Source organism: Conger conger, chromosome 13 (assembly GCF_963514075.1).
Source record: "Conger conger chromosome 13, fConCon1.1, whole genome shotgun sequence".
Taxonomy (NCBI): Eukaryota; Metazoa; Chordata; class Actinopteri; order Anguilliformes; family Congridae; genus Conger; species Conger conger.
In genome coordinates, this window is record NC_083772.1 from 9894683 (window position 1) to 9922336 (window position 27654).

Sequence of the window (27654 nt, forward strand, 5' to 3'; positions counted from 1 at the left end):
TCACACAATGATGGAATCACACTATTAAGATGTGGTTAAAGTGCATTCAGATTTTAGGGTATTTTTTTAATACATGTTGGTTTCACTGTACAGAATTTACAGCAGTGTGTATACATGGAAAACAGAAGGGCGGTGTTCAAACCAAAGTAGTGGAACGTAGTTCAAATCAATGGATATATTTACATTTTAAATATTTTTTTCTGTTTTCCTATTCTACAGTAAGACAATGATCCCAAACATATTGGTAAAGCAAGCGAGTTTTTCAAAGCTAAAAATTGTCCATTTTTGAGCATCAATTTTTGAGAACGTTTTACAGGCATGAGCTAATAGCTGCAATACAGGGCTGGAAGAGCATCACCAGAGACGACACCCAGAAACTGGTGATGCTTTGCATGCAAAGGATATGCAACAAAATACTAAACATGACTACATTTACATAGCATTGCTATGTCACTTTAACCATGTTTATAAAAAAAACGTATAGTATAGAGGTAAATAAATAAATAATGGGTCCGTGTCCCCAACATTATGGAGGGGGTGCTGTATATATGTACAGCAATTTCTATGTGAAAGTAACAGGATTTAATCTACATACGAATGTTATGAATGCATTTGCTGAAAAGAGAACATTTTTGGATAATTTCTTGGATTACAACACAAACTGTGTATTTTTTCATTGTGGATCTCGGTGTGCTTGCGGCTAGAGAATGGAATATATTGACAGAGTATTCAGTGTTTTTTAAAGCCTCAGGCTCACAACTCTAAATGCAAACAAACTCCGACCAGTAAAACCACAAGCAGAGCAGTTTTTCCGCCATTGACCTTTGAGTTTATCCACAGAGAGAAAGCCAAAAAAAACAAAAAAAAAACCTGTTCTTCAAAAGAACATAATCTCTGGGAGAAGCAGGTGGGAAGAAGGGATTCCATAGAACAGGGGTGTCAAACTGAAACTTCTGGAGGGCTCCTGGAGGCCAGTGTCTGTAGGTATTGTGGTTTCCTTTCAATCAACGGCCAATTAAGGCAGAACTAGGAGAACAAGGTGGGTGAACACTTCAGCCAATCAATGACTGAAATGAATCACTTCTCCCGAAACACACCAAAACTCAGCAGACACTGCTACTCGCCCAGGAAAGTTGGACACACCTGCCATAGGAGCACATGCATCAACACATTATTGGCCCTGCTGAGGTTAATTGACAGACACGGGTCAGGGGTGACAACAATCTGCAACTGTCAGCTCCTTAGCGCAGAGCCCTTTGAAATCGGACGCGAGGGCGGTTCGCTTTTAAATGGTAAATGGCAGGCATTTATATAGCGCCTTTATCCAAAGCGCTGTACAATTGATGCTTCTCATTCACCCATTCATACACATACTCACACACCAACAGCGATTGGCTGCCATGCAAGGCGCCAGCCAACCAGCTCCTCAGGAGCATTTGGGGGTTGGGTGTCTTGCTCAGGGACACTTCGACACAGCCCGGGCGGGGGATCGAACCGGCAACCCTTCGACTGCCAGACGACTGCTCTTACTGCCTGAGCCATGTCGCCCCTCATGTCGCTTTCATCACACGTCTGGTTCTCGTTCCCACCGATCAGTTCACGGACGGTGCGCGACTCACTCGTCACCGTGTACACGCCGCCATGTTACGAGACGCGGCTCCTCTCCGTCCGTGGCTTTCTGAATCTCCGCCGCAGTAGGCTAATTTACCGCTAATAGGCTGCCTCTGGAGTTCTAACGCACTGAAATAGAACGGTGAATTAATCAGATCCGTGACCTTTGGGGCCAACATTTAGCTTAATCAGGGAAAACGAACCGTTAATGGTCTTTCCTCGTCTTAGGTACCGTAAGATAAATCTGCGCTTCTGTGCCATCTGCTTCTCCTTGCGTGTCTTTTCATCCTCCAGCGCGTCACAAAAGGGTAGAATCTAACCTTATAGCCTGGAGCGCAACCTGTTGCATTCTGTGTTTGGAACGCCATTTGTTATTGGGGTTACATAACTAATCAAAGGGCCGCACCATTCACGGTGTTCTGACGACTTAGCATGCGATTGTGATACGATCAAAAGGTAGAGCAAGGCCGTTCAGTGTAGAGGAGTGTGTGACTTCAGCGCTGCTGAAGTATCTCTCAGAACAAGATCCTTTCTGAATGAAACTCTGAAATGTAAGAGCCACGATACATATACGTAGGTGAAAAGAACAGGCTAGGTAAGACAAGTTAAGCAGTGAGACTAACCATGACCATCCCCAGATAAAGACCATCAGTATTGACAGTCCCGCAAGGTCTTCAACCATGCCCACACAAAATATGCCCTTGGGCTTATTTTCTGGAAAGATTGGTTAAATGTCTTTTCACTCTGCTTATGTTTCCTCTTATTTCAGAGCAATGCTGACATCTTGTGGCAAAGGGCTGCCCTGCACCAGTTTTTTGACGGTGGTCAATGTTGAAGCTGTTGATAGTTATATTTTCCCTCTTGTTTGACTTTCCTAGCAGTAATATATATATATATATATATATATATATATATACACATTAAAAAATCTAATGCATACATAAAACACTTTTGAACCATAAATACTGAGTCAGAAAAATATTGTTATTAAATGGTAAATGGCAGGCATTTATATAGCGCCTTTATCCGAAGCGCTGTACAATTGATGCTTCTCCATTCACCCATTCATCCACACACTCACACACCGACGGCGATTGGCTGCCATGCAAGGCTCGACAGCCAAACCAGCTCGTCAGGAGCATTTAGGGGTTAGGCGTCTTGCTCAGGGACACTTCGACACAGCCCGGGCGGGGGATCGAACCGGCAACCCTCCGACTGCCAGACAACTGCTCTTACTGCCTGAGCCATGTCGCCCCCTTATAAGTCGTATGATTATTGTTATTATAACTGTTATTATAAATAATGATTATACACTTATTTTTAATTCTGGGATATATCTAGTGGAAGCAAGGCACAGACAGTAACGCAGTCTGGGAATCTGACTGAGGGCGTGAGACTCCTAAACCATAGTGGAACACTCGTCTGTGCACTGAAGAATCTACAGACTTGCTTGATGACCTCACAACAAAGGCAAATGGGTTATACCGGGGAAATGCTGTCTGTGTCAGCAGTCAGAGGCCCCGCTCCCAGCTCTCAGAGCCAGTCAGCAAACACAGCAAGGCAGTAAAAAAATAAAAAATGAACACTTGAGCAAGCCTCAGAAATAACAGGCCCAGGAGGAAAGAAATACATATGCAACATTAAAATAAAGTATACACCGCAATCAATTCATTAATTTATTTTTAAATTACTGCATGACATACTTGTCCCAGCAATTTTGCACATCAGTGTTGTGCTTTCCAAAGAAGAAGCACAAAGAAGCAACACCTTGCCATCAGCCCAATTAACACTCCCATCGCAGACTCAAAGTGCGAGGCTTTGAACGTGGAGTCAGAGAGGAAGAGAATAGAAACACAGAGGTTCAGGTGCCCGGGTGTTCTGCGGTGGGATCTGATTTGGGGGGGTATGGCTGTGTCCCACGCCACGCCAGGCAGAGAGCGGGTTACCTGTCTGAGGTCCACAGCCTGCTTCAGCAGCTCGGTCCGGCACTTCTCCGCCCGCTTCACATGGAAGGAGTTCTTCTGACTCTGGATTACAAACACTACCTCATTCAGGCCTGAGAGAGAGGGAGAGAATACAGACACACTGAGAGATACAATGCTTACACATCTGGCACTCTGCCAGGGCAGTGACTTGGATTTAGGAAAACAACTGCAGCCCTTGAAATACATATGGTAATTATGGCAGGAAATTTTTTTAGCATAAAGATTCTTAGGAGAAGAAAACAAGACAGGAAGACAATGAGAGACACACACACGCACGCACGCACGCGCACGCACACACACACACACACACACACACACACACACACACACCACCTCATAACGCCTTGGGTCTGTAATCTAACCCTGTAAATGTGTTAAATACAGTTCTGAAAGACTGTTGTAGAGTGCATGGGAGAGAGGGAGAGATGGAGGAAGAGCAGAAGGACAGTATTTCAGCTGGAAACGCAGGGTGAAAGTCAGCCGTCGGATATGATAAACAGGCCACGCAAGGAACCACTGGAAACTGAAACACCCTCAGCATCCACAGAGACCCCGGATGACACATCCTCCACACAGCCGGCTTTAGCCATTCAAATCTGACACTTAAGGGGAAAGTCAAAGTGACATTCCTCACATATGAATCAGAGGCTCGACGGAAGCAGTGAACCGTAGACTGTAATATCAGAATATCCGTATCTCCCACTCTTCAATTTTGTACTTTTCGCCTTTGTGTTTCCCTTTATTCCTTAAGTGGTAATGGCTCATCATAACTGGATGTCCGTTGGATCACTGTAACACAGAACCGGGTGCCAACGCGGTATATTGCTTAGGGAACTGGGATTGAAATCCCAAGTTTACAGGTTTCATTCCCAAGTGAGGCACTGCTGTCCAAGATACCCCTGACCAAGATACTTCACCTGAAGTGCATCAGCTGTGTGAATGACTGTATGCGGAACGATGCAGGTCCCTCTGGATGAAAGCATGTATTAGAACTGCCATGAACAGCCCCTCCAGCACTGCCCTGGACTCACACTGCTGGCATCACGGCCAGAACACCCGGTTCTGATGGGCCAGGGATGCTGCTTCTGCTGCATACTCCTGCAAAGTAATCAACTGACTGAATTCCTCATCCTACCCCGCCAAGCCGTCCTGGGCCAGTGGCTCAGTGTAGATACAGAATGTGGTACATCACTGCATCGAAAGCCAAAATAATCTGCCTCTTTTTCCAAACTGTTTTTAAGTGTTACATATCGTTTCATTTAGGCAAGCTGTGTCCAGCAGTTCAGGAAGTATATTTACAGGAAAGTTCTGCAGTAAACAGAACACTGTAGGCTACTTGGGGGAAGAAAAAAAAGAAGTCATTGCAAAGTTTGCAACACAAATTAATTTTTAATTACTTTCCTTTGAAAAATATTTATTTTATTATCTTAGTGGCAAAGGAGGTTAAAACCATTACGTGACAATATACCCAACAAAACAACAGAGCTACATATTTAGCGGCTGCAAAAGATAACTATAAATATCAATGAACATCTACACCATGCCGCTGGCTAGCTACACACTGCCGAACAGTCGAACCAGCCATTACTCTGAGATACTCTGAGACTTCCCCCCCTGAATACCATCATTATGGAAACCTACAGCTAAGGACTGGCATGCCCTGTGGACATCTGGAACAGGCCGGCGCAGGTGTAACAGCGCACCGGCCAACAGCCCCAAAATATCGACAGCGGCGACTGAGTTCTAGGCCCACACACCTCGCTCCAGTGGAAGCCCGGCGCTTCTACGACAGTGCAAACAAGGACTCGGAAAAGGAGGAAGTTAATTAGTTATTAAGGGCATCTTCACTTCCTGCGAGCTCCGCGGCACATCTCCTCCTGGCCTAAAAGCACAATCTCGCTCCCGAAGCCGAGGAAGCCATTTAACGGAGCTTCGTCACGTCTCTCGAGCAGCAGGTAATTACAGCCCCTCATTAAAATCCCATAACCTTTAATGTTTCCAGCCGTCTTGTAAAGTTTCACGCCGGATGTACTCTTCATGCAAACGTGAATGACGAAGAAACAATGGAGACAAACAAGGTACAAGGCGCGTAATGTGATCAGACGCTACCGCGGACCGCCTCGGAGAAACCATCATAGCACGACAGCTCGGCTGTACTGTCCGACGGAGAGCCCTACATTAAATATCATCTCATTCATATAAAAGGCAAGCATAGAGATTTCTCTGGGTTTTACAGGGATACTCTAGGATATTTTAATGACCTGTTTAGGCCTTTCCACAAGCAGCAATCATAAAAAGAGCATCACACATCATAAATATTACTGACAAGGATTGTTTTTCGTTCAAACCCCCCCCCCCCCCCTTATTGTGCTGAGGAATTCACTGCAATTTCTCAAAACACAAACAAGTCAGTGTGGCTGATGACAGGCTTGTATGCTTCCTCAGGGAGAGCGAGTGAGAGGAGGCAGAGTGAGAGAAATGAGAGAAGGGGGAGAGAAAAAGAAAGGAGAGGAAAGAGAGAGAAACAAGGTGAGGGACGTAGAGAGAGGGGAGGAGAAAAGACGCTGACACAGACAGGTTTGGGAGCTTCCATTACAGCTATTGAACCCCTGGTGGAGGTCGAGGCGCAACACTGTATCACTGTCATCTCTTTTTCATTTAGCCCTGGCAGCACCGCGTCACGCCCTCTAATCACCCGCCCAAAATATGCTCTTCAGGCCCAGACGGTGAAGAAGATTTACCCTCTAAAACCTGCTTTAGGGCCAGGCGGTGAAGGAGATTCACCCTCTAAAAACCTGCTTTAGGTCCAGAATTTACCCTCTAAAAACCTGCTTTAGGGCCAGACGGTGAAGAAGATTTACCCTCTAAAAACCTGCTTTAGGTCCAGGCGGTGAAGGAGATTCACCCTCTAAAAACTTGCTTTAGGTCCAGACAGTGAAGGAAATCCACTCTCTGAAAACCTGCTTTAGGTCCAGGCGGTGAGGGAGATCTACCCCGTAAAAACCTGCTTTAGGTCCAGGCGGTGAAACAGATCTACCCTCCAAAAACCTGCTTTAGGTCCAGACGGAGAAGGTGGTTTACCCTCTGAAAACCTGCTTTCAGCCCAGATGGGAATGGAGATCACCCTGTAAAAACCTGCTTTCGGCCCAGACGGTGAAGGAGATTTACCCTCTAAATCTCAGCGTGTCCATATCGTGGCTCTGAGATCTGGGCTCAGAGACGGAGAAATCTCTTAGCTCTGCTCTGCTCTGCACCCCAACATCACCTCTAAGTGTCCTACAATGAAATCTGCGTGTGTGTGCATCTGTGTGTGTGTGTGCGCACAAGTGTGTATTTTGGTGTGTGAGAGGGTACTCTGTGTTTGTCTATGTGTGTGTGTGTGTGTGTGTGGGAGTACGTGTGAGTATGTGCGAGCGGTCTGTCTGTGTTTTTGTGCAACTGTGTGTGTGAGTGAGGATGCTGTGTGTGTGTGCGTGAGAGTATTCTGTGTGTATATGTGCTTGTCTGTGCGCATGAGTGTGGTTGTGGGTGTATATGTGAGTGTGTCTGTGTACATGTCAGTTCTGTGAGATGGTTCTTTTGTGTGTATGCCTGGATGTGTTGTGTGTGCCTCTGCGTTAGGGTGTGCGAGAGTGTGTGTGCGTCTGCATCAGTGTGTGTGTCTGTGCGTGCGTGCGCAAAAAAACAGGTACATCTCCCCGGCACCCAGCAGTCACTCAATACTGCAAAGCACAGCAAGAAACAGCAGCCCATGCAGGCATCAGATAAGAGCTGTGCCAGTCTCTCACTGGGCAGATAGTACATCTGTGATGTCAAACCAGAAGAAAGGGGGTGGGCGGGGCATCAGGGAGAAAAAGGAAAAAAAAAAGAAAGAGGAAAACTCATTAAGAGTAAATCCACTGGCTTGGCCCCCGCATTAATAGGTTTCGATTAATCATCAAATGATGAAATGGCACAGGAAGAGGAGATATCCTCCAACATTCCGCCTCAGTCCTGCTATTCTCATATCTCCTCCTCATCCTCTCATCCCCCCCCCCCCTCTCTCTCTCTCTCTCTCTCTCCCATGGTCAGCTTCCCGTAACCCGATTGCCAGGTTCCTAATGCCGGCTTATGCAGACAAAGTAAGCAATCGATAAATCTATTGGATTATATTGCGGACATTTAAATGGTCCCCTCGGTGCCAAAGACGCAGCAAAGCAGTTCTCAATGACAAATAGAAGAGGGTTTCATTGCACTTACTGCATGGCCTCGTGGGCAGCGCATGGGAGAAAGAAAAAAAAGAAAAGAAAAAAAACCCGGTCCGTGATGGAAATTAAAAATGGGAGCCGGCGCGAGGAGGCCGTGACCACGCAGGGACCCCTGCGCCGGACTCCGGCGGGGGAAGCTGTGATTTATTTCGCCGGGAAGGCGGGCGATTACGGGGCGGGAGAGAGCGAAGGTCCTCCGCTCCTTCCTCAGCTCTCTCCTCGCACGCTCGGAGGCGGCAAGAGGAGCGGACAGATAAAGGCGCAGGCACGCGCTCGCCCCAATCGCCCTGGCGCTTCTCATCCCGCGACCGCGCGCATCCGCGGACCCCGAGGGGGCCGCCGTCTCCCCCCTCCCCGTCCCGCGCAGATCAATGACGGGGTGGGGCGGAGAGTGCGCCGTGACTTCCAGATGACTCCCGCGCGCTCAGGTGTCAGCACGCGCGGGGCGGCGTGTCAAAACCAATGTGTTCTGCTGACAGACAGGAGCGCAACGTGAGAACAGGCCTTCTGGGGTTGAAGAAATGCGAAAGGCATTTTGTACGTGCGTGTGTGTGTGTGTGTGTGTGCGTGCACGCGTGCGTCTGTGTGTGTGCGACTGTGTGTGCGTGTCTGTGTATGTGTGTATGTTTGTGTGTATGTCTGTGTGTGTGCACGTCTGGGTGTGTGTGTGACTGTGTGTGTGACTGTGTGTGTGACTGTGTGTGTCTGTGTGTGTGCGTGCACGTGTGCGTCTGTGTGTGCGTGACTGTGTGTGTGTCTGTGTATGTGTGTATGTTTGTGTGTATGTCTGTGTGTGTGCACGTCTGGGTGTGTGTGTCTGTGTGTGTGACTGTGTGTGTGACTGTGTGTGTGACTGTGTGTGTCTGTGTATGTGTGTATGTCTGTGTGTATGTGTGAGTATGTCTGTGTGTGTGCATGTCTGGGCGTGTGTGTCTGTGTGTGTGACTGTGTGTGTGACTGTGTGTGTGACTGTGTGTGTCTGTGTATGTGTCTGTGTCTGTGTGTGTGCGTGCACGTGTGCGTCTGTGTGTGTGCGACTGTGTGTGCGACTGTGTATGTGTGTATGTTTGTGTGTATGTCTGTGTGTGTGCACGTCTGGGTGTGTGTGTCTGTGTGTGTGTGTGTGTCTGTGTATGTGTCTGTGTATGTGTGTATGTGTGAGTATGTCTGTGTGTGTGCATGTCTGGGTGTGTGTGCCTGTGTGTGTGACTGTGTGTGCGACTGTGTGTGCGACTGTGTGTGCGACTGTGTGTGTGTGTGACTGTGTGTGTGTCTGTGTATGTGTGTATGTCTGTGTGTATGTGTGAGTATGTCTGTGTGTGTGCATGTCTGAGGGTGTGTGTCTGTGTATGTGTGTACACGTGTGTGTGTCTGTGTGTGTGTCTGAATCTGTGCGCGTGTGTCTGTGTGCGTGTGTGTGTCTGTGTGCATGTGTGTGTCTGTGTGTGCGTGTGTGTATGTGTGTGTCTGCATGTGCATGTGCGTCTGTGTGTATGTGTGTGTGTGTATGTGTGTGTGTGTGTGTGTGTGTGTGTGTGTGTGTGTGTGTGTGTGGTAACACAGAACTGTTCGGTGGCTGGTAACTTTTGATGACAATGGCTGGCTGGCTGCCTGTCTGTCAAAGAGAAAATCTCTTTACCTCCAGAGCCAGTAGTGCATGATAAGGAAGATACATTATAAAGCCAGGAAATAAAAAATGACATGTACTGGAAATTCATATATATCTTAAAAAGTGATCACTTTTGCATTTTTGTGATTTGCTGTATGCAGTCACATTGGAACCTTAAAATGAAACTTTTTTTTTTTTAGTTTTAAAGCTTTTTTCACATTTTAAATAAAATATATATTCAAGAATTTAAATTGTCAATATTCCATGGTATAGTAATAAAATAAAAGAAATCATTACATAAGTAATTATTTTTCTAAATCAAACGCATGGGTATATGCATGCACACGTGTGTGTGTGTGTGCTCATGTGTGGTTGCGTGAGTGTGTGAGTATTATGTATTTGTGTAGCCAGCAGTAAGGACGTGTGTGTAGGAGAGTCAGTGAGCACACACTCCCTGCAGTAAGGATGTGTGTGTACGAGAGTCAGTGAGCACACACTCCCTGCAGTAAGGATGTGTGTGTAGGAGAGTCAGTGAGCACACACTCCCTGCAGTAAGGATGTGTGTGTAGGAGAGTCAGTGAGCACACACTCCCTGCAGTAAGGATGTGTGTGTAGGAGAGTCAGTGAGCACACACTCCCTGCAGTAAGGATGTGTGTGTAGGAGAGTCAGTGAGCACACACTCCCTGCAGTAAGGATGTGTGTGTAGGAGAGTCAGTGAGCACACACTCCCTGCAGTAAGGACATGTGTGTAGGAGAGTCAGTGAGCACACACTCCCTGCAGTAAGGATGTGTGTGTAGGAGAGTCAGTGAGCACACACTCCCTGCAGTAAGGACATGTGTGTAGGAGAGTCAGTGAGCACACACTCCCTGCAGTAAGGATGTGTGTGTAGGAGAGTCAGTGAGCACACACTCCCTGCAGTAAGGACATGTGTGTAGGAGAGTCAGTGAGCACACACTCCCTGCAGTAAGGATGTGTGTGTAGGAGAGTCAGTGAGCACACACTCCCTGCAGTAAGGACGTGTGTGTAGGAGAGTCAGTGAGCACACACTCCCTGCAGTAAGGATGTGTGTGTAGGAGAGTCAGTGAGCACACACTCCCTGCAGTAAGGATGTGTGTGTAGGAGAGTCAGTGAGCACGCACCCCCTGCAGTAAGGATATGTGTGTAGGAGAGTCAGTGAGCACACACTCCCTGCAGTAAGGATGTGTGTGTAGGAGAGTCAGTGAGCACACACTCCCTGCAGTAAGGACGTGTGTGTAGGAGAGTCAGTGAGCACACACTCCCTGCAGTAAGGATATGTGTGTAGGAGAGTCAGTGAGCACACACTCCCTGCAGCACTGCCGTCTCTCTCTGCAGTGGCAGTGGCCCAGAACATCATTTACCGCTCATTACCGTCTGCTCGAGACATCCCGCCGTCTCTATCGGGACACCAGGGCCCAAACTGCCTACCGTATGGGTGAGAAAATATCAACAACCCCGACGAGACCAAACAACGACGGAGCTCACAGCCCCCGCCCGGCGACACGAGAGACCTCAAAGCACGAGAGGGGGAGAGACAGAGAAAAAGACAACAGGCAACAGTAAACACAAAACCCCAGCCAAAGCGAGAAAGCCAGTTTCTCTCCTTCACCAAATAAAAGACAAAACTTTTGAGACAATCTCATGCCATCACCATTGTTTTGGAGAACAATAGACCGACCTGTCACCGACGTGACAGAGAGTGTACCAGTGCCATAACCATAAGATGAAGGTGTGCATACTTGGCCTGTTGCTGACATGCTCTGTGTAAAATCCGGCAATGTTGCGTTAACGTGCGGAATTGTTCGCCGCAGATTAAACACTTCCCAATGATCCAACTGCAGCTAAATTCCTTTGCCGCGTTTCTAAAGAAAGAAACGAGAGGGGCTCGGAGACATGAAAGGTCACTTCCCCACAAAGTTGTAATGAAGCCAAACTCTGACAGTCGTAAGAGATGAGGCTGAACACCTTCATCACTGTTCCAACAGCATGACGGGGGAAATTTATTCAAGGTAGAAATTCTGCCGGGCTCAAACTTCAACCTGCGAGAGCGAGCTTCAATTAAGGAGAAAAGCAGCCAGCACTGCTGTACTGACGTCCACTTCTGGCTGTGCTGTGCGCAGCAAGCTGTAATTTTAAAAACTGCAATTATTGCCCCCCTCCCTCTGTTCCCCATTCCTCTCATATCCATCCTGATTTTAATTGCACAGCAAATGGATGCATAGAAAGCACTGTGTGTTTAACTTTGAGTGTGGTTCTAAAGGTCAGAGCCATAAATATCTCCCTGTGCGTTAAGAGGGGGGGGGGGAAGAGAAAGTTCTGTCTTCACCTCATTACGATTCTCTCCCGGAAACAAACACGGGAACGGGCCTGGTCTGGGCACCTGGAGTTCAGCGAGGTGCCCCCAGCTGTTTTAATCGCTCTCATTAAACACGCGACAGCCAAGGCCCGCCGAAGATAATGCCAGTAATGACCATGGAATGTTGAAGGCAGTTTTGAAACCATTAGTTTGTATCAATAATTCAAACACCACAGGCAATTTGAGTCTTAAGCCATTCCAGACCCTCATTGCCATGGTAACATTTTCAAACCGAAGCCTCGGTGAAGCATCTCCATCGAGTCGGCATAATTATTTTTGGCCGACGGAGACTCCAGGGGAGCACTTCTAGTCTTGGAACTCAAAGCCCCGGTTTATTGGCACGGCCCCGCAAAGTGCAGTGCTTTTGTGTTCCCAGAATGCACTTGGAAGTCTTGTCTAAATACTTAAAGTACAGCCAATCAAATGTAAAAAGAACATAAATCAAAGAAGCCAAGAGCATGTGAGAACAGAGGTGGAGAGGGGGAACGAACAAAGAGAGGAGAGAGGGAGGGAGGGAGAGAGAGAGAAATAGATTTTTATGCATTTGAATTCTCTCTAAGAAACACAAAGACGAGTGCCCTTGACAAGTGATCCCACACAGCTCTGATAAAGATCCATAGGCAGTCGGCGCACGTTAGCCGATCCTGCGTCTCTACATAGAGTAATGGGAAAGCTCTGGGCATGCTCCCTGGCCTCGGTCAGCACCTCCTCCCCCCATCTCTCAGGAAACACTCACGGATACCTTCAAACGTCTTGGCCCCCGGCCAGATATCGAATCTGATGCAGCTACAAAGTATCGTCCCCAATCCTTAATTATTTTCAAAATGCTCATCTGCCGCATGGATCAGGTGACCCCGGTCACACACGGGACTTCTCGCGGAGTAGCAGACCCCTTTGTTCCCCCCGAAACCGCAGGGCTGCAGCCTTTTGTTTACCTTGACCGGACATCTGCTCCGACTCCGTTCTGGGCTGCTCTCATCCCGTTTATAATAAACTGTTGGTCTGCGTTGCAAGACTAACGCAGCAGTCAATTTGCTCTAAACGATTTGGCAGGAGGGACCCGAAACGCGGTCCATTAGGCTGAAATGTTACAAGGCCACAGAAAAAAATCAGCGGAGAATCAGCTCAGCTCTGGCTTTTAAAAAAAAAAAACGAACAAAGCAGGAAAACAGGGCAAACGGACAGCAGGATACGGCAGTCCTGGGTGGTTCAGGCGAGGAGGAGACGGGCCCTTTTGGGCACAGGCACCTGACTGGACATCATAATCACATGACAGTAAGATGAATCTGTGCACCTGTGCGGTGGGGATTGCAGGGTGAAGGCGGCACAGGCGCGGATGTGGCGGTAAGTCTTCCAGATGGACGGGTATGTAAGAACCGGGCGAGGGGTTTTGGCGCGGCAGGGTGGCAGGGAATAGCCTCTCTCGTGCGACGTGACCTCATTGCACATTCCGCACCTCGAGCGCTCTCTGGAGTTCATCACTCTCCCCTGGCTGCTCTCCGCCGGCTCAATCCCTGTCCAATCTGCCCAAATCCTCCACCTCGCTTACTCATGAAATAAAGAAAAAGAGCAGGGCTCAATTGGCACCTCCAGGTAAAGCACCGGCTCTTCGTTCAGTGGACTTGAGCCCAGCCAGTCCCACTCCACAACTACGGCAGCTCCCGTAGGACAAACAGACGACTGGGATTCGCCTGGTCCTGCAGGGAACTTTAACCCGCCAACGCAACAGCTGCACATCTCAGACTGCAGCGGAGAGCAGCGGTGGACTTCAGCTGTTACAGTCGCATGTGCAAGTCTATGCTCTCCCGCTCGATTTGATGAGGCGTAGCAGTGAGCAAGCTGCTACCTGTAGATCATGGCTGCTCTTCCTGTCGGTTTTCACATCAACCCTAATGTCACACCTGATTCTACTAAATAGCAGCTCTCAGTCTCGAGCTGTTGAATGGAGGTGTGCTTCGTAAGGTTTGGAGTGAAAACCAACATGGCAGTTGATCTCGAGGAACAGGGTTGGGCAGCCCTGAGGAAGAGTAAAGCTGATGCAATGTTAATGAAAGAAGAAGATCGACTCTGATGTGCTGGCCTTACATTTCAAGTATTTTTTTTTTTTTTTTAATTCTCCCTCTCCTCTATCTGTGTATGATAATGTGGACCAGGGGTCCTGCTTGGGCTTTCTGATGTGACAAAGCGGATTACTACGCCAGGTTTCAGTCCGCTCAATCCACTCACCCCCTTATCTTTCAGCACACGCAGTACACTCCGTTAAGGCAAAGCAAGGCTTTCTAAACTGGCTTTGAAGTGTTTCCCTGGACTTTGTTTCCGTGGTGACACACCAGAGCAAACAGCAGGCGGGCTCGTCAGATTGTCATCTCAAGGAGGCTGTCTAAAAAAAAATAATTAAAAAACGAATCAACTGGGTCTCAGGGGACTGAAATCAAACTTGATCATTTCCACTCAGAAAGCAATTTGATTTTGCCTAAAACATTTAAACCTATAATCCGCTTCAGTTGTTTCCAGGGGTTCCAACATTTCAGGTTCACTGAGGAAGGCTTACACTGAGCAATCCCGAAATAAATGAATCAGAAAAAAAATTGTCCCAGCAGGATTATTGTTTCACAGCACAACAGCAGATGTAATGAAAAACCTGAGAAATACCAAAATCCAACATACTGTAAACAGCATGCTGCAATACTTTAGGAAATTACGACCACAACCAAAAGACGCATTATATGTCGTTAAAAGGATGTAGGCGAACGCTTATATATGCGCGGGCATGCACGCGGTGCGCGCGCAGAAAGAGACGTTAATTACCCTCTGAATAAAGGCTCTATCTGCCCGCATCCCAGATCTGTCCTTCACTGCCACAGGAGCGCGTGGAGTGTTTTGTGATGGGAGGAGAACAATAAGTGCCTCGGAGGCAGGGTCTTTCACCGCGTGCGCTACACTTGATGTCGGGACGGCTCTGAAGTGCCGCGCCTGTGATCTGCTCATTCCTATGAGCGTCACGCGATATTAGCCTCCTTTGAATCGCTGCTGTGAAGCAAAATTAGATATGCATCGCACAGGAAACCGTGATCCACATTAATTAGCAGTGACCCAAAACATAGACTTCAGACTTGACTGAAGGTGCGAGCTGAATGGGAGATGGAAAGGTGGGGTACATGTGGCACCAACGCTGTGGTACAAATGCTCATGCACACACCCTGAGCACTGACAGAAAGAGGCACAACGAGGACTCTCACTCTCTCACTCCACTCACTCAATCCACTCACTCACTCCACTCACTCACTCCACTCACTCCACTCACTCACTCACTCACTCACTCACTCACTCACTCACTCACTCCACTCACTCACTCACTCACTCACTCACTCACTCCACTCACTCCACTCACTCCACTCACTCACTCCACTCACTCCACTCACTCACTCACTCACTCACTCACTCACTCACTCACTCACTCCACTCACTCCACTCACTCACTCACTCACTCACTCACTCACTCACTCACTCACTCACTCAATCCACTCACTCAATCCACTCAATCCACTCACTCACTCTCTCCACTCACTCACTCACTCACTCCACTCACTCACTCCACTCACTCACTCACTCCACTCACTCACTCACTCACTCCACTCACTCACTCACTCACTCACTCACTCCACTCACTCACTCACTCACTCACTCACTCACTCCACTCACTCCACTCACTCCACTCACTCACTCACTCACTCCACTCACTCCACTCACTCACTCACTCACTCACTCACTCACTCACTCACTCACTCCACTCACTCCACTCACTCACTCACTCACTCACTCACTCACTCACTCACTCACTCACTCAATCCACTCACTCAATCCACTCAATCCACTCACTCACTCTCTCCACTCACTCACTCACTCACTCCACTCACTCACTCCACTCACTCACTCACTCCACTCACTCACTCACTCACTCCACTCACTCACTCACTCCACTCACTCACTCCACTCACTCACTCACTCACTCACTCACTCAATCCACTCACTCAATCCACTCACTCACTCTCTCCACTCACTCACTCACTCACTCCACTCACTCACTCACTCACTCACTCACTCACTCACTCACTCAATCCACTCACTCTCTCCACTCACTCACTCACTCACTCACTCAATCCACTCACTCAATCCACTCACTCAATCCACTCACTCCACTCACTCAATCCACTCACTCCACTCACTCACTCACTCACTCACTCACCTCACTCCACTCACACACTCACTCACTCACTCACTCACACACTCACTCACACACTCACACACACACTCACTCAATGCTGCTCACTTAGTACAGAAACACCCTCAGACACGGTTCACTTAGTACATACAGTAAACATACAGACACCATTCACTTAGTACAGAAACACCCTCAGACACTGTTCACTTAGGACAGAAACACTCACTGAGAGGTCTTCCCTGACTGTGCTCATCATCCTCCTGGACCTGAAACGAAAGGACAGGAGAATCAGGAGTCTGGCTGCTCATGCTCCACTCAATTTGGCAGACTGTTGAGAATTAGCAAGCGTTCACACTTGAGGAAATGAACTCGTACTTTGAAATCCTCCAGACGCTGGAGATTTTTGTGCTGCATTTGTACAGATCAAAAGACAGTGGCTCAGTATATTCAATCAACATTTGGCCTTAACTTTGACTAAAAATAAGACTTTTTAAAGTTCAGCAATCACTAAAAGTCATCTCACTAAAGGCAGTTTGGGCATCCCATGTATTTCTTCAAATGTAATGTTGAATTTTGACTGAAAACAGGTCAAAAGCCTTGAGGTTATCATGAAGATAGACCTGGCATGACAGTGTAGACCTACAGGTGGTGGGAGTGTTCACATGGACATGGACATTTAAGACAGCAAATTACCGTCCTAGTACTATATGTGCAGATCAGTCCAAACAGCTTTCAGATACGATGACAATTCTCAGGGACCACAGTGATGTGTAAATATATGGGGTCCATTAAAAGAACGTTAATCAAATGCCTGAAAATGACCATCCCAAACAGAAACAAAATGCAACGGTATATCTCCCCACCGCGGTTCCAGATGGTGACACCGTCTCCCCTTCCAATTCTTTAGTTTTCTCAGCTTTTAAAATCTTGCATCCTCCTCTGAACTTCCTGAACAAATAATGTGTGATTTCCCCCATGTTATTGAAAAGGGGGGGGGGGGTCCAGGCTAATTGTCTTATGCTTCCCACGCCCCGGGCATCCCTGCGTTTTCACTCCGAGCACTCGAGCTTATTTACCACACTGTCGCCCGCGTCGCCGTGCCAACGCGCTGGCGAGCTCACAGGAAGCGCGGAGAGAAAGACAAATCAGTCACGTAACCCCAAACTTCACATTTCTTTCACCCCCCCCCAAAGTCTTCACAAGTCTGTCTACAGGGAAAGGGCGAACAAGGCAAAGGAAGACCCAGCTCTGGCATCCTCCGTGCCAGGAGAGACTGACACTGAAAGAGAATAGGGAAGTGAGACCGGGGTTTCTTTTGATTTATGAATACGCCTAGACTGACAATTACTCCAGTCTCCGCTATTTGTAGAGTGCACTTTAAACCAGTGATAAATCCACATCAAAATCATGCACGGCACGCAGCGGAGAGACCGCAGGACTGGGTCCGTGGAGCTGCAGGCCAGGTGGCAGTCAGCAGAGAATCACAGGATCCAGCGCGTTTTATACACGGAGGAGCGGCCACCGAACACAGCACAAACCCGCCTTCAGCTGTCCAGAAGCATCCAATCCTCCAGCACCCTTCATCCACTTCCTCAGCCCTGCTGTTGCCATGGTATCTTTGTTTTTAAGGGATTGGGTACTGCCTCCCTTAACGATTTTTTTTGCAACAAGCATACAAATCGAAAATGTGCAGGTGTGAGCAAACATGGGTCTGTTTGATGAAATAACTACAGCGAAACAGAAAGGAACTCAAGCAATGAAACGGTTCAATTATTTTTTTCGGGTTGGCACAGCAATTGCTTGAAGTGTGCGTGCAGGAAATGTGTTGGTAGTTCATCGTTTGATGAAATTTGTCAAATGTAACCTTTAATTATACAGGGTATATACAGGTTGAGAACACATGCTCATTTACAATACTGCCCTATTAATCCCCCCCCCGCAGACACGGAGCGAACATGCAAACTCCACACAGAAACGCCTGTCGGGATTCAAACCCAAGCACCTTGTTGCTGTGAGGCAGCCCACTTAGTCGCCAAAAAGAGCCTGGCCCATTCTCTTTCTCTGCCCGGTTTCTCATTGAAATGAGACAGGTTAAATTCTCATCTGGACGATGTGAGGCTAATGAAATGCACAGATAAGGATAAGGTCAGACGGGCTCAGTTTCATTCTGAGCGTGAGCACCGGACTCTGGTTTAAAGGCAGCTCCCCGTCACAGAGCAGGAGCCAGGTCCCGTGAGGACAACGCGAACATTCTGGGGTCTGTGCTCGGGGTTTATATGCAGTAGAGACACATCTGCTGGCACCTGCAGTAATGCTGCACTGGAGAGGGCACGTTTATGAGTGCACATTCAAGACAAACCCTTTCCTGGGAGGAAGAGAAGAGGTTTGCCAAGAGAGGGATTCCTCAGGCCTCCCCCCTCCCCTCGCCAACCGTGCATCTGCTGGCCAGGAGAGGTGACAAACTGGGTGGCCACTGTCTCCGACCGTTTGTTTTGTTTTATATCTCAGCCTCATAACGGCTGCCTTCACCTTCACTGGCACAACTCCGGTCCTCATGTTCACAAGCACCAATAACAGACTCTCTTAAAGCTCTCTCTGCTGCGCTAAGGAAGTGAACACAAATATTATGGTGCTCTGAAATGGGAGGACTATGTATAAAAAGTGCTGCAATTTCTACATGGGGAATAAAAATGCCATTTAATAAAAGCTGGAAATCTATCTGCACTTTAACCCAAATGTAAAATTTGTAATCAAACAATTCATAAAGCATTTTTGTACACCTACAAAAATGAGTAGACTGGAGATGGAGACTGGTGCTGAATGCAGTGTCAGGCCGGCTGCTTCTTTTTTAATGCATTTAGAGCTAGTAATCATTACTAGAGCCAGGAGAATGTGTGCCTGGCTCACCTGCACCAGTGCTAGAGATAAGAGACAGTGCAAGACCAGCCCCAGGCCTTTTCCCATTTCAGAGGAGAGGCACAGTATAAAAGGCCTGAGTACACCACCATACACCCTCTGAATCAGTTCCTCCTCCAACTGATCAAATACGACAACGCTCAAGTTATTACGAGAAAAATATATATTAAGAGAAATGTAATATGCCAAATATTCAAACAAGGCTAATCTGAGTGTATTGATGTTGACACTGTATTGGCTTACTGCAGTTTTTCTGAGGTCCAGATAAGAATGTACTCAGGAAATTGCCAGCCATTAATCAGGTTTAAAGCAGAGTAGTGCCACTGCATTCTTGGACAAATACAGTGCCCCCCATAATGTTTGCCACAAAGACCCATTATGTCTTCATTTGCCTCTGATTTGCCTCTACTTTCCATAAAATTAGCATGTGGTTAAAGTGCACATTCTCAGATCTTTATCTTTTTATTCATTTTTGTTTCACCATGTAGAAATGACTGTTTGTGGTGTTTATACATAGTGCCCCCCGAATTTTAGAGCACCATAATACTGGGCACATGGCTTCACAGGTGTGTGTAATTGCTCAGGTGTGAGAGCTATCAGCACCTAGTCTCTCCTCTCGTCTTTCGATCGCCTTTGGAAACTACCATCGCTGTCCATCAACATGAGGACATCGGCACATGACGTTATGCCAACGGAAGTCAAAGAAGCCATTATGAGATTGAGAAACAAGAATAAAACGGATTTGTGGAGTACAGAGGCAAATAAATACATGATGCGTCTTTGTTCCTAACATTATGGAGGGCACTGCATATAATGAATTTGTTTTGAGCCTGAGCTTTATGGATTTACTGACATTTTTTATTCAAAGTTGATGGGAAAAGAAAGGAAGGTGGTCCAAAATTCAAGCGGAATATAAAGCAGACAGCAATTAGGCTATTAGTATGCCAGAATGCATTATCAGGACGAATGCCATAACTTCTGTCATATATTAAAATATTCAGTTCCACATTACATTTTTTTTGTAATCCACACCGATTACAAGTCTTGGACATTTTTATCTGTTTTATTTGAGAACACACTTTATGTTCCTGTAGCATTCTTCAGTGTCAGATTGGATATTGTTATTATGGTAATTTATCACAAAAAAACCCCCAACGAATAAGCCGAAATAGAATTTTGTAATCGCTTAGCCCAGGCTGAATGTTAAACAAAGAACACTGATGCTTACACAGAAGGCGGCCGATTTCCTATCTGTTACGGAACACGCACCGAACAACCTTCAGAGATCCGTACAGAAAATAGCCAAAGCCATTTTATTGTTATTACTCTTAGAGATAGGGAAGAGCAGGAAGGCGGGAGCCGGAGGTGTGCATCATCTCCTGTGGCCCGGATGCCTCCGGAGCGGATGAGAAATGGTGAATTATTGCTCCACCGTGGAGCGAATCAAGGTGAGACTCGCCGAGTCATTCCACGACTGCCTCCAACTGAATGGACTGCAACACCAGTGCAGAGCCTGTGTGTGTGTGTGTGTGTGTGTGTTTCATGCATACATGTGCACAAGGGCCACCTCTGTCCATCCTGGCCTCCCTCCCCGATGGGACAGCCACTGACAACAAGGCACAATGGGGTTATATTACGGCAGCATCGCACGGTTGCACCTATCTGAGGGAAAGCGCTCTACACGCAAACAATTCTGCCGATGCCAATCTACGCCCCTGGCATTTTCAAAAGGTAATTGAAGATAAGTGGGTTCTGGATTCCCGGACAGCTATCAGCACAAACTGTTTGACAGCACAATTTAAAAGCCTCGGTAAGACGAGGGCCTTTTCATTTCGAACCGCTCAGAGGAAACTCTGCTTTACTGCAAGAATTGCAAATAGCACTAAAAGCGCGCACAATTACAAGAAAAAAAAAAGTCATAGCCAAGTCTCAATGGGCATTGAATTTAATGGACCATTCAACTGCGAATTTCATTATGTAATGTCAAAACAATCAGGGCATTCATAAAAATAGCAGCCAGTCCGGTATGTGATGTGGACTGTTTATGTGGAGGTGTTGTTTTTCTTAATTGCAACTGAAATGCACAGAATTGCATTTGAATTTGAGGAAGGAAAAAGACTGCATCACAGTGCAAATTCAGAATCAAATCAAAGAGCAGCAATGAGGAACGATCCAATTAAAAATGTGCTGAATTTCAACCACATACACTTTTGCAAACTAATTTTCCTGATGCAACAGGAACACAACTAAATACAAAGCACCTTCTCCCACCAGTAGTCAGTATCACGCTCTGTGCCCTTTTCCTTTATTCTGATCATCTCTTTTCCTTGTGTTATGTATTTCATACTTCTTCTTTTTGTTTCTTTTCTGTCTGCCTGCTCTGTATTCTGACTCCCTTTGTGTACCCCAACTTCTGGTATTTGGATTTGCCTTCTGTTCTGTCTTGGATTGCCTGCTACCAAACATTTCCAGGACATTTGGATTTTGACTCTTGGATTGTGTTTGGTGCCTTTGCCTGTTTGGACCACCTACCTGTGTTTGGACTTTATATTATTGTCATATATTGTTATCACGACTATGAACTTGTTTATCTCTACTGAACCCGTTTGCCTGCTCTTGACCCCTGCCTGCCTTATCTTCCTGTCCTGGAATTGATTCATTGATTCCAAATTTACTAATTCGGAATACGACTGTTGCCACCGCAGTGCAGTACAGAAGTTCAACTTTTAAACTTTAACTTCATAACATAAAGTCAGTAACCAATTCAGAAGCACCTATTCCAGGCTACAACTAGCAAGGTTATCATCCACAACTCCATTTGGCTAAACTGATGAAGTACAATTACAGAAACCACTCTGAGAACATTCCTAGGAAACGATTTCAATGGTCTTGACGGCTGAAAATTTTTTTTTTTTAATGCAATGAGCAGATTGTGGACAGTGTTCAAAGAATTGCTAATGAAATGAAATTGAGTAAAAAACCAGGTGTGCCAATCAAAAATAGTTTCTCCACCCCCACATTATTACCCTTCCAATTCAGACGAGACTATGACTGAACACGGTAGCTCTGCTTGCAAAATCAGAAAATACTCGGAAAGTATTCACCCCCTTGAACCTTTTCATATTTGATCGCGTTTCACCTTAAAATGTAATGCCTTGAAATATTATCCCTCCTTCACCAACAGAATGTATTCAATATGTATACAATGGGGGGGGGGGGGAATCTGCCCCCCTCAGATTCTACACTTTGGGCATTTACAGCTTCTTCTTGGGTCTGTATGAGCTTCACACATTTGGATATTGGATTTTTTCCCCCCTTTCCTCCATGCAAATTTTCTCCAACAGCTAGATTAGGCAGTTTCTAGTTTCTCATATACTCAATCCACCCTGTCTGGGACCAATAATCATTCTTCGCTCAAAGTCACTTATCAAGTCATTTTTTCCCCCATTCTGAAATTTGGTCTGAAAAACAGCTGAACCACTTTACCACATCTACATGCTCTTCTGCATTTAGCTGCTGCCTAATGATTGGCTGATTAAATATTTGCATTAACAGTTGGTGTAAAGGGCTACCTAATAAAGTGATCCCTGAGTGTATATTCACCCTAAATGCTAAATCTGTTGTGGACTGAAACAGGTTCTCCCCAGGGATTTGCCTGTATTTGGGTCCAATCATCTTGTCTTTAATGATGAAAGTCAACCATACAGCATGTTTCTGCAACAAACATGATTGACAGTAGGGATGATGTTGCATGGAAGACACGCAGGTTTTAGTTGTTTGTGTGTGAAACATAGCACTTGCATTCTGGCCAAAGAGCCCAAATTTATTCCCCTCAGAACACATCTTCATCTCAGGTCTCAGGGTTTGTCACATGACTTCAGATAAGCTCCAGACAAGACTCAATGTTGGCCTTTCTCTCAAAGAGACAGCCAAACCTGTGAACTGCTGGAGATATCTGGATAGCGTTTCATCTCAGCCCATGAACAATCATCAGAAAACTACTATTCACATAAGTTGGCTCGTTTCATAGGACTGCCTTACTTTGGTAGTGTCTGGGTTGTGCCAAATGATTTAAATTTTCTTACAATGGACTGAACAGTGCTCCAAGGAAAGTTCAAAGCTTTGCCAATCTTTTTACACCCTTCAAAAGCTATTGGTCTCCCGACAACTGCGTCTTGAAATACCTTGGACAGTTCTTTGGTCTTCATGACAGAGTGAATCGCTTGGGCCCAATTTAAGTTGACACAAAAAGGGTGAATACTGAGCAATTCAGTCATTTTCAGGTTTACTTTTAATACGTTTCGGGAGATTAGATTATTATTTCTACAGGAAAATGGAAAATAAACAAAGATGTCAATCAGATATTTTTAAGTTTGAGGTTGCAACAAGGAAAAATTGATTAGAAATGGGTGGAGGTTTGAAAACTTCCTGAAGGAATTCACCTTTTTTTTTTTTTCTTTAAAAAAAGGCAGTGGGCACAGATGTATTTGAAGGATGACTCAAGCAGGGTGCTTTCATTCTCCCAGCCCCCACCTCCCACACAGAGCTGATCAGGCCCCATCTCCCTGGGCCGTCCCTCCATACTCAGACGATGGGCAGTCTGCACACGATTCCCCGGTAATCTCCTGTGACAGGTGGTTTTAAACGATTCTCCAGAGGAGCCCCGAGATCTCCCAATGCACCTGATAAAAACTGGATCACGTTGAGTCTAAGAAAACGAGTTTTCTTAGGAGCTTTCATAAATCTGCCTGCAAATAAAGCCTGCTTCTCTCACCATCTGCACTGTGAGCTGTTTACAACCAGTACTGCAATTTACAAACCTCTGCGAGTACAAAGACAGATAGAGAGGGAGAGAAGAAGAAAGAGTGATAAAACATCTAAGAAATTGCTTTCCTTTCTAACAGTTTAAATACAGCTCCATAATTATTGGCATCCTTCATAAACATGCACAAAAAGAGCCGTAACCTTTAAAAAAATAAAATAAAAAATAAAATACTGACATAAGCGTTATTTTCCAAAATGCATAAAATAGTGTGCTTCATTAATGATGAAAAAATTTAACATCCTACATTTAAAAAAAGAAAAAAGAAAAAAAGAAAATCCCCAACACAGGTTCCACAATTATTGGCACCCCTGGTTTAATACTTTGTGACAACACACAGCCTATGACACTCATTCCCTATGTTCCAGATGTTCTGCCAAGATTTCCTGGTACTTTGTTGAATTCATTGTGCCATCTCTGTGAGCAGCAATTTGGGGAGGGTTTCAGCTGCATAATAAACATCCGATACTTTCCTTCCTTTCTGACCGGTGTGATCTGAGCATGAATCTGACCAACGACCTTCCAAAACACAGCACTAGCCATCTTATTTACATCCAACGCAGCAAAATAAACAAATAAATAAACAAGTACACCAAAAAAGAATGTTTGTATTCAATTCACAAGCTCCGAAATTTGATTAAATCCATCATAACGGTAAGAAAAACATAATTAGGGGTGTTTATGACACAAATGAAGAGTTTAGCTGCAGAGAGAAGAGAATATAAATTTTTCAGGCAGAGGTGAGGAATGAAGCAGGGCTGCAGTTTGAGGCCAATGCTGGGGTACAACCTCCAGCTCCTGGTACCTCCCGAAACAATCGGGACATTTCTTCCCTGTTCGGTGCAGATCATCTAGCCCTGCCTGTCATTCCCGGAGCAACAGCAGTTACAGGAGTATGGGTCTACTAGAATCGTGCCCTAAAAATATTTAAACTGGCGGACACAGAATCCATACCATTAGTATCTCTTCCCTGTCGGAGATACAAAGGAGGGACAGATCGATAGAGGCTCGATAGAGTGACCAAACCATAGGAACTGGAGAGCAATGAAGCAAATAGTCTAGGTTACTCACATAAGAAGGTATATGTGACTGCTGCAAGAAAGCTAGAGTCAGGGAATCACTTCAAAAGAGTTTATGAATCTTATTTACAACCCATATATCGCTGAACTATTACTATTATTATCATCAAACATTATACAATTCTCCGTAAAAATGTACCTATTCTTTGTTTGTATACTACACTATGGCAACATTTAGAGAATGTTTTCCTTCCAATACATTAACAGAGGGAGAATAAGGTGGATAGAGAGAGAGATAGAGAGAGAAAGAGAGAGAGATAGAGATAGAGAGAGAGAGGAAGAGGGAGAGAGGGAGAGAGAGAGAATAAAAGCTGATGGATTCCAACATTAAGTGGCAGAGGACATGCTTGTCTCACATTGTCAACCAAAGTCATCTATGTAACTGCCAGCACAGCAGGATTTAGTCTGCGAGACCTGAAGGCCTGAGAATTGATTCCAGGATCCCTCATACATGCTGACACCAATCACAGGCCGGGCTTAACTGGGGTCTCATTTTACGACGGCGCACCTTCCTGGGGCCACTAAATAAGCATCATCCAATCAGTGCTCCACCCCGGGGCCTCTCCTCACACCTTTGATTGGCCAGCTCCTGCAACATGAAGCACGGGAGACTTCTCCGACCTCTCCCCCTTTAAGCCTCTGTCGCCCGCTGCATTCAGGGCCCGGCTTTCCACTCGACACGTCAAAATAGAATTATTTTCCCATATGAATGCCTCTAATGGATGTCCTCTAACGAATATTTTTAGAGGGCGTGTGCATAAAATGAAGATCGATCCAAAAAATGCAAACGAGCGTCTTAAAAATGCACTTCTCCAGGGGGGTTATGCATGATTGATCACCAATTTATCAATACCTCTCATAAAAATGACATGGCAACAATGCACGCCGTTTCAGCCGGGGAACAGTATCGATTCGTTATCTCCATGGGTAATGAGCACAGAACTGCCAAACAAGTCAACAGGCAAGAGCTAGCACATACAAGATAAGATTACATTATTGCACTTTCATCTAGGAACAGCAAGAAATATTCTGTCTTATGCTGCACTATACCTTCTGGTAATTGAAACATGTAACATAAAAATCCATTTCACTTGTAAAAATGCCATTAGATGCATCCAATGGCATTTGTGACTATTGTTGTCAGTTAGATTAGACAATTAGAACAAGGAAATATAAATATCATTTGAAATACAAATATCACTTTATTTTTTTAAAATATTTTTCCTGTACATGCCACTTTTAGTGTGATGGCCTAGATTCATACTGTTAAGTCATTACAGTATCTTAGAGCAGAAAAATGGCAGAATTTCTTTTGTACATACATAAATAAAATACATTGTATTTATTTCAAATTCTATCAAAGTTTGATCCATCAACTGTTACTCTGTGGGAAGCCTTCCTGCTATATTCATTAAACATTTAGAGGAATCTCCTGACATGATTATTTTTAGTAGTACGCATCACAGTTGAATGAATTACATGAATATTGCATGCAAAATATAGAAGTCTGATCTAATATCTTTGAAACGACAAATGTCACAGAAATATATCATGCATTAAGCTGCCATGAAAGTAAATCACTGAAAAAAGACTAAAACATGGAACACTCACTCTAAGTGGAAAGGCCTGTGCATGTTTTATGAACGTGATTAAATTGACAGATGTTTTATTTGATTTCGCACACGTCTCTGCTGCTCCCTGTGAATGTTTCATGATGGTCGTATTCCCTGCTTCCGTGTTCAATGTTCAGGAGCCGAACCCTTAATAGAATCGATCGTCAACTTTCTAATCTTCATTTCCGTCAGAGAACCTTTTCAACTGCAGGATGATTCCTTTGACAGGACAGAGTCACAAGCGACTAGCTTCACTGGGTGCAACAGATCAAACGACAAAGCAACAGTGTAATAAATAAATAAATAAATAAATAAACAAACAAACAGAGAGAGAGAGGGAACACAGAAAAATGGCAATAGATCCTGGCATGTGGCTTCGGCCAATTGATGATTTCATTCAGTTGATTGCTCCGGCAGGGTTTGCAGCCTTCCCATCAAAACTTGGGTAAATATAGGATGTGATTTGCCTTTGAATACTATTGATTCAAACAGCAGCAGGATCTTATTACAGATCCTGGTTGGGTCGACACAACCTGAAAGCCCTGCTGAGCCACAGTGGCTTCTATCCCTGGGTAATTTGTCCATGTAAAAGTTATTACAGGGAGAGCTGGTCTCCCTGCAGAGTACATCTGTGGTGGAAAGCAGCGAGCTTTCAAACGGCTGCCAATAATAATGCAATTCTGAGGGACAATCTCAACAGAAACTTTCTAAAGGAGGCGGGGAGGATCAGTGAGAGGGAAGCGCTATTCCTTTCCACGTCTGCGTTGTTTTTCGCTAACCAAAGCGTCCTCGTTTTCTGACTGTGCGGGGGGAAAGGAGGTTAGAAGCAGGGAAGAAACTGCAACTCCCAACTTGTAAAACAAGGCAAAGTTTCTGGAGTGATGTAAGAATGCTCTGTGAAGCAGAAATTGGCGAATCAAAGCTCGAGGTTCCCGAATGCAAATGCAGGGGTGGCGGAGGGTAGCGTGCCTGGCATTCCGAAAGCACCTGGCGCCTGATGTCTACTTGAGTCATCAATTTGAGGCGATGAAACACAGAGTGAAAAGGGGCCCGGAAAACTTTCTTTTCAAACGCGTCGGTTGCCGACACGGATGTGACTGTGCGCCGGTAATCATAATGTAAGGTGTTCAGAATCAGCGAGCAGGGGTTTTTCCACTCGGTCACGTCGGTCGAG

The 27654-nt window shown here is 45.7% G+C and overlaps 1 protein-coding gene across 1 annotated transcript in view; it reads right to left on the reverse strand.

Annotated features, from left to right (window-relative positions):
- Positions 1-27654, reverse strand: part of b3glcta (beta 3-glucosyltransferase a) — a 75696-nt gene that overhangs the window by 32518 nt on the left and 15524 nt on the right. Inside the window, exons 3-4 of the mRNA XM_061217008.1 lie at positions 16277-16316; positions 3558-3667 (exon numbers count right to left, since the gene is read on the reverse strand). Coding sequence (XP_061072992.1) covers positions 3558-3667; positions 16277-16316 — 150 coding nt within the window. The remainder of the gene's footprint in view (positions 1-3557; positions 3668-16276; positions 16317-27654) is intronic.